Source organism: Meriones unguiculatus, chromosome 1, assembly GCF_030254825.1.
Source record: "Meriones unguiculatus strain TT.TT164.6M chromosome 1, Bangor_MerUng_6.1, whole genome shotgun sequence".
NCBI classification, from domain to species: domain Eukaryota; kingdom Metazoa; phylum Chordata; class Mammalia; order Rodentia; family Muridae; genus Meriones; species Meriones unguiculatus.
The window spans coordinates 104,529,821-104,543,210 of NC_083349.1; the positions used below are offsets into that span (position 1 = coordinate 104,529,821).

Consider the following 13,390-nt stretch of genomic DNA (forward strand, 5'->3'; position numbering starts at 1 on the left):
AGGTTCTAAAACCTAGCACAAGCACAAAGAAGGGCTAAGTAAATAAATCTTTAGAAGAAAAAGAGAAAGGCACTTCGCATTGTTGCCTGGAAATTATCAAATTAGCTCATAACTGAGGGAATAGAGGGAGGAGTGGTTAATACATGAAAAAAAAACAAACAAGTTAGTGCCAAAAATACCTATTAACAACAGGTCCCAAGGCTTTCCATACCACAGATCCATGGATTTCCAAACTAAATTTCAGTTCAACTAAAACCACACATTTTTTTAAACTTTATTTATTTTATATATGTATGAATATTTTCCTTACAAGAGTGTATGAGGCTTAATGAGTCAGAAGAGGAGCTCTCCGGCACTCAGGAGGCAGAGGCAGGCGGATCTCTGAGGGTTCAGAGCCAGCCTGCTCTACAGAGTGAGTTCCAGGACACTCAGGACTGTTGCACAGAGAAACCCAATCTTGGGGGTGAAAGGGTGTGGGTACCTAGGAACTGGAGTTTTGAATTGTTCACCAATAAAACCAAGGTCCTCTGCAAAAGCAGCAAGTACTCCTTTAAACTGCCAACCCAAGCATCCAGAATAAAATTTTTTTTGAATAGTAAACTGAATTAAGAAATAGCTCAGTATTAGGATCACTTCCTGCTCTTTCAGAGAGTCCAAGTTCAGTTCCCAGCACCCACATAGCTACTCACAATCAAGTTCCAAGGTATCCAACGCCTTCTTCCTGACTCTCAGGCACATATGCAGTATATACAAACTAGAATACTAGATAAAACAAAGTATATTCTAACTGGCAATCAAGGATATACTTTATACTTTGAGAAAACTAACTTTCTCTGGGAGAAAGAGAAAGAAGTATTTCCTTTTTGGAAATCAAGTGTAATACCTAGAATATCTTGTGCATATACTCCACTACTGAACCGCACCAAGAAGGAGGAAACATTTTTCAAAAAACTTATTATAAATGCCTACTGTATCAAAAAAAAGGGACCTAGCTATAAGTGCAAATCTTCAGATAAAAAAGATATGGTAAACAATGTTCACATGCTGACTCTGGAGGGATTATGTAGCCTCTTTGTAAATACCAGATTCACACATAGGATTTCATGTAATAGAATCATACTCTTAATATCTGACTACCTATGAAAAAAAGTTTTTATGTACAAGTGAGCACAAAAAGGAGAAAAGAACAAAAGTGTGTGTCTGTGCATTCTGTTTATATTTTTAAAAAAACTGAAAAATTAATCTATAAAAAGTACAAGGTTAATCATCTTGAAAATGTTTAAATGGTTTTTAGAATAAAGATTGAACCAGAAGCTAGATAATAATAATAATAATAATAATAATAATAATAATAATAAATAATGTACTATGGCTAGAAAGTTGGCTCAGCAGTTTGCTGCTCTTTCATAGGACCTGGGTTCAGTTCCCAGCGCCCACATAGCATCTCACAACCATCTGTAATGCAGTTCTAGGAGACATGATATCGGTATCTTCTGGCCTCTCTGGGTTACCAGACACTCATTATTTAGGCAAAACACATGAATACAGAAAAAGTAAAAAGCAAAATCTGCAAAGCAAAGTACTGATATATTCCACTTAGTTAAGAGGAAAAGAGGCTAGATGAAATATAAAATACACTATATACCTCCCTGCCAATATTTTACTTAAATAGTTACACACACTACAGTGTACAAACCTAAAAGCATTAAAATACAACATTATGTATGAAAAAAACAGAAGAAATTAATGAAACAAAGAATCTGAACACTCTGGGAACTCTTGCATTGACATGCAGCTTAGTAACCATAGTAGGCCTCTTTGAAAAACTGGTAATGTACAAATGTCAGAAAAATATGTCCGTTTATCTAAGCAAAAGACGAAAAGTATGTAATTAGCAATTTAAAAAAGAAAAAAAATTAACTTAGCACATCCAGAAATCCTGGAGGAGAAAATGAGTACAGGTTGTCCCGCAATATTAAATTCAATACTATCTAATATTCAAGAAATTAAAATCTAAAAGTTAGAGGGACAGATAACAACTTCAGCCAAAAGTCAAATGGAAGCCAATAGGAATTTAGAGGTAACTACTACTGGGTGTGTACGAAAAAACACATGGTAAGGAACAGCATAGAAAGAAAGCCAGAGTAAGGAAAACTAACTCAAGAAACCCTTTAAGCAAGCGTAACAATTCCCTTCAATAGTAGTATCAGAAAACCCAGAAATTTAAAAAAAATCAAAACTAAGTAAAGTAGGTATTTTTGTCATTTTACAAATGGGTAAACCAACAACACAGGCAACGTGCTAAATGTCTAAGGTCAATGGGTAATACCAAATGACAGTCTCAAAACTAAAACAGAGTTACTGACCATTACCTGCTTATGATGAACGAGCTGCTTTCTGATTTTTCTGGAATATAATCTATCAAGGCTACTGCCTCCCTTGGAGGCTCGATTTAAGCTCTGAGTATGCAGATTATTGTTAATAAAACTCCACTGGTTACCTGAAAAGAAAAGTTTTTATTAGTATTTCTGTTTAACCTGACTTTGAAGAAATTTCCATACAATAATAACAAAACAACAATATGCCAACCAAGACAAAGTTTCAAAGATAAGACAGCTCTCTGAAGGTTAAACAAACGAGCTTTGCATCCAATCTCTTCTTGAGCCTCCCAAACACTTTGTCATAATGCTTAAGATTCATCAGAAGCCAGGCAGAGGCAGGCGGATCTCTGTGAGTTTGAGGACAGCCTGGTCCACAAAGTTAGTCCAGGACAGTGAAAGCTACACAGAGAAACCCTGTCTCAAGGGAGAAAAAAAAAAAAAAAAGATTCCTGGGCAACAGTAGCCCATACCTTTAATCACAGCAGAGGCAGGCAGCTCCCTGAATTCAAGCACAGGCTATCTACAAAGCCAGAACAGCGAGGGCTACACAGAGAAACACTTTGGCAAAAAAAGCTATTCAGATTAATAACTGACAAAATGGGTTTAAGCATTCAAAAGCCAGGCTGCATAACTACATTTACCTTGTGTTTTATAACATGTCCATACTATTCTGCACTGCTCTTTCATTCAGTCTTGCCTAAAAGCACACACTGTCTTCCTCTGATCCTCTTTGTTGTTGTTATTTTTGAGATAGGGTCTCACTATGTATACAGCTCTAGCTAGCTGTAACTCAGAAGGCAATCAGTGCCTTCCCAACACCCAGAATTACAGGTGTACCCCGATACAAATCCCCTCTTTTGATTACTTTATTTATAATTTAAAAATGTTTTTCTATTTTTGACACTCATTAATTAAAACTTAGTTCAAAATCATCAATTACTGAAAATGTCCTCTCATCACTCTTCCTCTCTAACACCAAACAATAAAAATTAACATTAAGACTTCCAATACAACTTATTGCGTACAACTTTAAATTGTAGTTACATTTAACTCAATACTATTGTTTAACACTTTATCCTGTAACTGAGGAAACAGAATCATGCACAGACATTTTTTTTTTTTAACACCAACATAAGACAAACTCGCTGCATCTGAAAATTCTCGTTCATTGTCCAAAAGCTACTAATATGTACTTTTTCTGTTTAGGTTTTGACATTCGGTTCAACTGCCTCAACTATTTTATTATAAAAATTTTAAATTATAATACATGTAAATTTCACTTGATTTTAGATGTCTGATTTTCTTCCAATTGTAAACTGCTTTGTCCTCCAAACCTACTAAAAAATAAAAAATAATAACCATAGGAATATCCAAATGTAAGTATAAAGAACAATTTTAGCTAATTAAAAGAACTGAACTGAACTGAATCGTGGTTAAGAAGAATGGCATACTACATTAGAATAAATTTTTAATAGAGAGGGGAAGGAAAGGGAGAATTGTAATTAAAATACAATCTCAAAAATAAACAAAAACGCATGCATGATAGCACACGCTAGTAATCCCAGCACCCATGAAGGCATAGGGAAGCATGTGGATCTCTGTGAGAAAAATAATAATAATAATAATAAACAAAAATTATAATCCTCCACAAATTCCCTTTCCATATAAACTCGTTTCTACTTCTTATAAAGTAGTATGGGTGCAGAATGTGAAAAATACAGATATACTGACTAATTAAAATTCACATCCCACCAACAAAACAAAACATAAGCTCATAAAAAAGGATAGGTGGTGGTGGCAGAACTTAGTAGGCAGAGGCAGGTGGATCTTTGAGTTCAAGGCCAGCCTGGTATATACAGCAAATCCTAGGACAGCTAGAGATACACAGAGAAACCCTGTCTTGGGGGGGAAAAAATACACATCCAGAAAAAGGAGTTTGTCCAGCAAATATAAATTCTATCTTTCAGCAGATTAACTCATATTTTACATAAAGTACATACATCTGTTATCTCCAGGATACTAGCCAGATCAGGAACAAATGTAGAGTCATTGAAAATCCCCACCAACACATTATTATAAACTTCTGATACCTGTCAGAAACCTCTCCCTGTCTTTACCATTCAAAGGTTTCTTTGCAGCTGCTGCTTCATCTTCAACAGTGGCAACATAATCCAGTAACCTGGACACCAGCATAACAACCCAACTGATCATGGGAATGTCTAGGACTCCTAGAGGAAAAAGGTGAAAATTCAAGCAAATGTGAATCCTAAGGAAAAATGAGAAAACATCTTACAAATAAAGAACACCAAAATAATATATCTTAAAACTAGACACTCATGGTCTAGTTTAGGATACAAAACAATGATAATAAAGAATAGAATACAAAACAAGGTATAGGACACAAGGTATAGAAACTAAAATAAAATAAATACCACACCATATAATTCACACTAACAAACTATGTTCTACTGCTTATTTCATACTCAAATGAACCCTATCATTGGCCAGAAGAGAAATGTGCTTTAATTCTCAAACATATGATGAGGGTAAAAGATTACAAAAATGTCTACATTCACCATTCGGGAGGCAGAGGCAGGTGGATCTCTGTAAGTTCAAGGCATCCTGGGATGCATAATGAGTTCCACACAAGCCAGATCTACATAATAACAGAAAGAAGAGAGGAAAGAAACGGACAGAGGATTGATCATCATACCCGTGTCTGCTTTCTTGATTATCTTCTTTAGGTGTTTAGATTTCATTATGTTTTTAGGTGTATAGATTTCATTATGTTTATCATATCTTTTAGGTCTATATAAGCGAGTATTTTCCATGTTTGTCTTTCTCCTTCTGGGATACTTCGCTCAGAATGATCTTTTCTAGATCCCACCATTTGCCTGCAAATTTCATGATTTCCTCATTTTTGATTGCTGAGTAGTATCCCATTGTGTAAAAATACCACAATTTCTGTACCCATTCCTCCGTTGATGGACATCTGGGTTGTTTCCAGGTTCTGGCTATTACAAATAAAGCTGCTACAAACATGGTTGAGCAAATGTCCTTATTGTGTACTTGAGCAAATTTTGGGTATATGCCTAGCAGTGGTATAGCTGGGTCTTGAGGAAGCACTATTCCTAATTGTCTGAGAAAGCGCCAGATTGACTTCCAAAGTGGTTGTACCAGTTTACTTTCCCACAGGCAATGGAGGAGGGTTCCCCTTTCTCTACAACCTCTGCAGCATGTGTTGTCACTTCAGTTTTTGATCTTGGCCATTCTGATGGGTGTAAGGTGAAATCTCAAGAAAGCAGACACGGGGTATGATGAGCAATGCTCACTTAGAAAGACAAATGGGATATGCATTGAACGTATGACAGGAGTCTACGGCAGAAAGCATCAGAAAGACTCTACTTAGCAGTGTTCCAAAGTACATACTAAGACTCATAACCAAACCCTCGGCAGAGTGCAGGGAATCATATGAAAGAAGCGGAGTTTGAGGTGGAAAGGATAGGAGCTCCACAAGGACCAAACATATCTGGGCACAGGGTCTTTTCTGAGATGGACACTCAACCAAAGACCATGAGAGATAGAACCTCTGCTCGGATGTGACCCGTGATAGCTCAGTAATCAATTGGTTTCCCATAGTAAGGGGAACAAGGACTATTTCTAACATGAACTCAATGACTGGCTCTTTGACCTCCCCACCTCCCAAGAGAGGAGCAGTACTGTTAGGACACAAAGGAGGACTTTGCAGCCAGTCCTGAAACTACCTGACAAAACGGAGTCATATGAAAGGGGAGGAGGTCCTCCCCTATCAGTGGACTTGGAAAGGGGCAGGGAGGAGATGAGGGAGGGAGGGTGGGATTGGGGAGGGAATGAGGGATACAGCTGGGATACAGAATTAACAAAATGTAACTAATGAGAAAAAAAAAAAAAAGAAACGGACAGAGGAGGGGGAACGGGGAGAGGAGGGGAAGGGAGGGGAGAGGAAGGAAGCCTATCTGCTAGAGTCTGACAGCCAAGGGTCCACTGAGCAATTCTGTCTCAAAAATACCAAAAAAAAAAAAAAAAAAAGGTTGGGCATGATGGTGCTCAACTTGAATCACAGCCCTCGAGAGGCAGAAAAAGAATCTCTGACTTCAAGGCAATCCTGCCTACATATCAAATTTCAGGGCAGACAGGCCTATAAAGACCCTGTCTCAAAAACAAACCAACCACAAAATAGGCAAATTCACACCTCAAATAATGAGTTAAAAAGAATATTTGGCAATCAACCACAAGAAAGCTATTCATTCTAAAAAGCCTACATCACAAATATGATAATATGTACTGTATTATATTACAGTAAGTATATCAGAAATATTTCATACAAACAGTAGTTAAGAGTTACTAAAAACAGTCACTTTATGTAATACCTTCTGTCCTTCTGTGCATGGTTAATTCTGGTTGAAGAGGTGACAATAAATTATCCAAGAGGTTAAGTAAGCTTTCCAATACTCCACTGTTACTAAGGGATCGCTGACCAATGCAGGAAAGTAACATAAAGACCCTAAAAACAGACACACAGAAAATGATCACTGCGAATTGTTCTACTTTAAAATAGGTTCACATAGGAATTATTATAAACTGTGTGCTTCTTAAAAACTATTCATTAGTAAGTTAGTAAGAAAGAGTTCTATCAGGAGCAGTGATGTAAAATCAGGTTCTATTCTAGTTATTGGTTATATTTCCTAATGCTACCCCTTAGCAGAAAACAAACTCTATAAGAGCCTGAAGAATCACATTTAATACATAAGGCATAGCATGGTCTTAAAAGAAAAATCATAGTAAGACTTATAAAATCACAGATTGATCCAAAAAATCAAAGAGGGTGAACAAACTATAGCATATGTATTATATTTTACACATTAGAGCTCACATTCTTCATTTAGTACTCCACAAACCGTGAGAATAACTATTTTACATTTCCTGCATGTTTATTGTCCACATAAACAAAATTTCAAACTCTGACAATGACGCCAGAATTAAAAATCATTTATAATAATCACCACCAATATCTCCAACATACCGATCTTGTGGGAAGATGAGAAGCTGCTCTGAATTATACAGTTCTTGAAGAACATTAGAAAGAAACTGGCCCCACCATCTCTCACCACCACACAGCTGAACAAGGAGAAGGCCAGTATGCAGCCGTATCTTTGGGGTTCCACTGATACACAAGTGCTTAAAGAGTTCTTCACAGGCCTGGGCATGAAAGGTACTCTGCAAAACTGCAGGAACAGAATGCCCTGGTACAAGAAAGAAACAAATAAACAACTTATCTTAGTGCTCAGTGTCAGACCAACACCAGTACACGTATATACACAACCACTAACCTCCCAAACAACCACTAACAATATGATATTTAGTGAATTATCCTTTCATATAGAATTTAACTGTAAAATTCTTAGCAGTAGGAAGAGATAGCACATACATTGTTGTTTCTTATTTCTGGATCAGGTTTAACAAAATTCCCTTACAAGTGAATATGGATCTTTTTTTGTTTTATGAGATAGGGTTTTCCTGTGTAGCCTTGGCTGTCCTGGACTCACTTTGTAGTCCAGGCTAGCCTCAAACTCACAGAGATACACATGCCTCTGACTGAGTGCTGGGAATAAAGGCATGTGCTACTGCACTCAGCTAAAGATCAGATATCTTAGGAGAGGGAGTAATAACATAAATGAGTAACTCAAAAATAGTTCATGGCTAGAAAACACCACTCATTTACGAGAGCAGCATATTTTCACTATTCTACTTTCATGCAATGCTTAATACTTTGTCACTCAAACACTGATACACAGTAATACAACAAAGCTGGGAAATTAATTAAAATTAATTTAAGAAACATTAGAATAAAAGATAGGTAGATTTCTGAGTTTGACACCAACCTAGTCTACAAAGTTACAGCCAGAGCTACACAGAGAAATCTGATCTCAAAAGAACCAAAAAGAAAAAGGAAAAAAAAAAAAAAAAAGACTTCAAACATTAGAATAAAGGGCATGAGGATGCAGTCAGTAGAAAAAACATCCATTTACCATGTGCCAAGCCCTAGATTCAATACAGAACATGGTAACAACAACAAAAATCTTCAAGGAGAAAATGAATGAGTCAATCTACAAAAATTTCATAAATACATTAAACAGGGTATCAAATTAAAATGTCTAGACAGATCAGTAAAGAATACTTGCCTATAACATATAATCTAGCGATTCAATCTCTAGTACCATACATCCATTAAAAAAAAAAAAAAATTCCCAGAAAGTAATACCATGTACCCAAAACACAGAGCCAAATACAAACCATTAGAAGAGTGAAGAAGGCTGAGCAGGGTGTCCAGTAAGTATCTGACAATGGTGCGTAACTGCTCTGTGGACGATGTCTGAATCAAGTCCTCTGGAACTGCTATTTCACTCAATGTCTTCCGACTTGCACCTATGGCTACTTTGAGCCTCTGTACTGCATTATGAGCCAGATTTAGTTGAAGCTGTAGCTGAATACAATCTTGATAAGCAGAAAAGACTCTACTATCTTCCTCAACTGCTTTGTCTGGTTTTCGCAAAAAGTACTGTGCATTATTCGCACTGTTGAGAGGAGGAAGATCAATACTCTGCAAAAGAGCTTCCAGACGATGACAGGCTAAGTTATATCTAAGGGTAAAAATAAATGAAGTCACTCCTTCAGTCTTCTTTAATATCTACACACTAAAAAGCACATCTCCTAAAATATATTAAGCACAACTAGTATGAATAATTATTGTTGGGCCAGGTATTGTGGCAAACACCTTCAATCCCAGTACTCTAAAAGCATAGGTGGACAGCCATTGAGTTGGAAGATAATCTGGTCCACACAGTCACTTCCAGGCCAACCAGAGGAACGAATAGAGACCCTACCTTAAGAAGAAGGTTGACAAATATTGACCCTACTGTTGACAAATATTAATAAATAATACCAATTAGCCAACAACATTCTCATGCTTTCAATCCTACTGCACATGTCCATCTTCCTTTCTGCTCCGTGGCAGAAATAATTTAACAAAACATGAGCAATAATCCACTAACCTGCACTGTATATCTTCTTGTAGAGCAACCATCATTGCTAAATGCTGGTCAATTTCTGGCTGACTGGCAGATTCTCCTTCGCCTCTTAAAGGATCATGCATCAGCTTCAGTTCACTTTCCCAAGGCAAGATATAGGTATGGCCATAATAAAATCCTAAAGGGATTTTCGCTCTAGCATTTGTGCTTCCATAACGTCCAATGACAGTTATCTAAAAGAAAAAATTAAAGTTTGCATACACATGTGATAAAATTTTAAAATCTGAGCTATGTATTTTCAAAGACACAGATAAACACTTTAACAATATGTCGAAGTATTACTAAGAAACATGGAAAACATATAGTTCTTTACCTTCATGAATCTGCACACAGGTGGTGGTATTAAGTCATGAAGAATTAGTGAATGGGTACTTATATCAGTTGCCACTACCAAACGCCTTCCATCCACTTCTTCTCCTAGTGTCCATATGTCAATTGATAAGGAGGCCAAGTCTCCACAAGTGGGAATCAGTACATCTGTCAACAGGATAGGTCTTCCAAAATCCAGGGTCACAAATCTTCTGGCTCCTGTAAAGGAAAGAGTAGTGTTCGATCAAAAATGGATCAAATAACCAAATATATATTATAATCAAAAATAATAATAAAGAATTCTTCTTAAGATAAAAAGTATCAAGTTATTAAACTATAAATAAGAGAACGAGCTAAGCAGCCTTATCAAAATTTATTTATAAATTTTCTAATTTGCTTAGTGTGTCAAGGCTTGAGATTTGATCCCTTGCCCAAAACTCTACTAGTTTTAAAAGCCTAAAGTAAAAAATTTTAAGACTTTTAACATGAGAACAGTCAACTACAGAATGAAAGTCATTATTTCAAATATTACAAAATCAGTAAATGAATTAGGAGGTAAACCTATAAAATACCAATTTGTCCTTTTATTCCAACACTGAATATTTTTTGTCTTAATTTCACCACTAGATAGACTGGATATACCAACATGTGTTATGTGCCTTCACTTCTAAAAGTCTTGCTAACTTCTAAGGTAGGTCTAATATACTGGGTCTAGTATATATAGGAAAGCATGGCTGGAATTACACTGTAATGCTACCATTAAAAAGCAAGACTCTGCAGTTGAGAGTTCATGCCACTCTTCCCAAAACCAGGTTTGAGTCCCAGCACCTGCATCAGGCTGCTGGCTCACAACCAACTATAACCCTGGTTCCAAGAAAATCCAACGTTCTTGTACTCTTTGGACACCTGCACTCATGTGCACAAAAGCATGCATACAGAAACACAAGACAGACACACACTTTTTAAATAATTAAAAAAAATTATTTTTATTAACTTAAATGTGCAAGGGGCTAGAGGTGGCTCAGCAGTTAAGAGTATATACTGCTCTGTACAGGTTGCAGGTTCAGTTCCAAACACCCATATCAAGTGACTCACAACTGCCTGTAACTCCAGTTACATGGGACTGGACTTCCTCTGGTTCCCACAAGCACCAGCACACTTATGGTATACATAAACACATCCATTCACAAGCTTATGCATGCGCGCGCGCGCGCACACACACACACACACACACACACACACACACACAAATGAAAAATCAATTAAAATTGCTTCAAAAAAGCTCTCCAGAGGCTGTGGCTGCCCCAGAAGGAATACAGCATCCTATCAGAAAAGTTGAGAACAGACTTGCATTTTTGGTGTTTTTTTTGTTTGCACAACAACAATAACAAAAATCTATTAGTGAAATGAAAACCATTAATGGTAACAATTCTTTTTCATTAAACTGGTATGAGGGGCAGTTTAGCAAACTCTACCATCTACACTTTGCAGAGAAAAAAACCAACTAAATGTTTTAAGAAGTGTTGTTTTTAATAGAACTATGATAGAAGAAAACAAGGCAATTTCCAATACTTTCCTAAACGATAAATAAAACCATAGTTCACTTCCTCAGGAGCTCATATGATTCAATTGTCTACGTGGGTTAAAACCAAACTACAATATAAACAACTATTCACATAAAGAGCAACAAATTTTCCCTTCACATGCCATCAGCACTAATACTGCTACCAATTCATAATTAAATGTACAGAGACTTTTCTAAGTTTTAAACTCTCTCTTCTAAAGCAAATTCAATTGATCCTATAATGAAAAACACAGATTTAGCTGTATCCATTTTCCTCCTAAGTATATTTCAAACTTTTGCTGTTGCTGTAGTATAGACCTAAATGCTAGGAGAAGTTTAAAGTGGCTAAAATTTATTTGTGAGTATGCATGCAGCCATCCCAATTGTAGATTTCTGCAATACTACATGACACAAATGCAGGTATGCTAGTGTTAGGATAATGCTTAATCACCTAATTACTAGTATAATGGTAACTGAGCAACTACAATTTAAGCAGAATATTTGTATCATTCATATTTCAATAGGCAAGACTTACAGACTAATCTGTTTCCACAGAACTAGCCAACCCATACAACCTATACCTTCTGTCCTTCTTATTCTTGGTAAAATGCACTTACTTGATAGCAAATGTGATTTATTTGCAATAAGTCAGAAAAGGGACAACAGACTAGGCAAAACAATAATAATAATAATAATTTTATAAATATAAAGATTACCTGAATGCATTCGTTCTATAATAATGGACTGGTGAGGTGGAGGCTGAAGAAAATGTGAGGCATGAGAAATTGCAAGGGCTAGACCAGAACCAAGTGGATTCTAGAAAACAAAACAATATAACTCTGTACTGATAATCTTGCTCTAAGAAACCTTCTAACTATTAACATTAGATTAACGTCTCATTTCCTCATATAAATTTTTAAATGCTTTATGAAAGCAAAATGACCTGTTATTTGCTGATATTTTAATCATTTGACTTACAAAGTTAGAATTTATTTAAAAATATTAGAATCTAAGTTAACATTTTATTAAAGCAGCATTTACCATTCTAGACTTGTTGGAATTTTTGTTATGTGCAGCAAGATTCACTGCTGGAGGATCAATGACCGAGCCTGGAAAAAGCTGTGCAAGTTCAGCATTAATCACAACAGAAACTGCTTCATTGGGCGGAGTGAGTGGTGGAGTCATAAAAAGTGGTGTTGTTTTTGGAGTCGGTGGAATAACATCAGAAGGATGGATAAAAAATCCAGGAGCAGCCACTGGGTTGGAAGGCACAGCGTTGTGAACAGGACCTGCTGCTGCTGCTGCTGATGCTGCTGCAGCCGCAGCCGCCGTTGTCTGGTGCAACTTGGCTTCCAGCTTTGCCTTCTGTAAAAGTAAAAGCAACAATTATAGAAGAATCTTGATTTACCTAACTTGTGAGGAACACTCAATGATTATACATAATGATGTTAAATGAGATTAGCTAGTTACATGAGATAAAACTAGACTCAACACATGAAGCACTGCCTTGTTAGAAATACTTCTTAAAATACTATACAAAAATTTCTTAAATATTAGGGAACTAGAAGATGTTCAAAAAGTAAAAAGCAAGCAGAACAATTACATGAAATAATGAATCCAAATTCTGCTCAAAACAAAATAAATAAAAAGTGGATTCAATGTTGAATGACCTGATACCATTTAAGCGGAAATTTGCACAGGTTGCATTTAGTCAGCAATTAAATCAATAAACAACATTCATTACTGCTGTACTTAGAATCAAGTGAATGCCCTACATTTTATATTGGTCTACATTCTCCATTTCATGAAAATAGTAAATGGTAAATAACTATGTTTCTACAAGAGTGTTCAAACATAAAATAAAATTCACTTCAAAATTCAACAAAAAGTATCCTTTTTTTCTCAGTCACATTAAATAGAATGCATTCACATAATTTCAATACATTGTAACATATCACAAAGACTTTACCTCAATTTTTTGTTGAAAAAGATTAGCTCAGACTGGACAA

The 13,390-nt window shown here is 36.1% G+C and overlaps 1 protein-coding gene across 12 annotated transcripts in view; it reads right to left on the bottom strand.

Moving 5' to 3' along the window:
• Positions 1-13,390, bottom strand: part of Birc6 (baculoviral IAP repeat containing 6) — a 184,665-nt gene that overhangs the window by 89,654 nt on the left and 81,621 nt on the right. For 8 of the 12 annotated variants that reach the window (XR_009584594.1, XM_060364450.1, XM_060364437.1 and 5 more), the window contains 9 exons: positions 12,423-12,746; positions 12,098-12,197; positions 9,822-10,036; positions 9,473-9,681; positions 8,715-9,061; positions 7,444-7,663; positions 6,791-6,924; positions 4,472-4,609; positions 2,373-2,500 (listed from right to left, as the gene is read on the bottom strand). Coding sequence is in view for 11 of the 12 variants with exons in the window: in XM_060364450.1 (XP_060220433.1) it covers positions 2,373-2,500; positions 4,472-4,609; positions 6,791-6,924; positions 7,444-7,663; positions 8,715-9,061; positions 9,473-9,681; positions 9,822-10,036; positions 12,098-12,197; positions 12,423-12,746 (1,815 nt within the window). In the remaining variant the exon portion in view is untranslated. The remainder of the gene's footprint in view (positions 1-2,372; positions 2,501-4,471; positions 4,610-6,790; positions 6,925-7,443; positions 7,664-8,714; positions 9,062-9,472; positions 9,682-9,821; positions 10,037-12,097; positions 12,198-12,422; positions 12,747-13,390) is intronic. The other 4 variants (XM_060364456.1, XM_060364452.1, XM_060364460.1 and 1 more) reach the window with 1 other exon arrangement.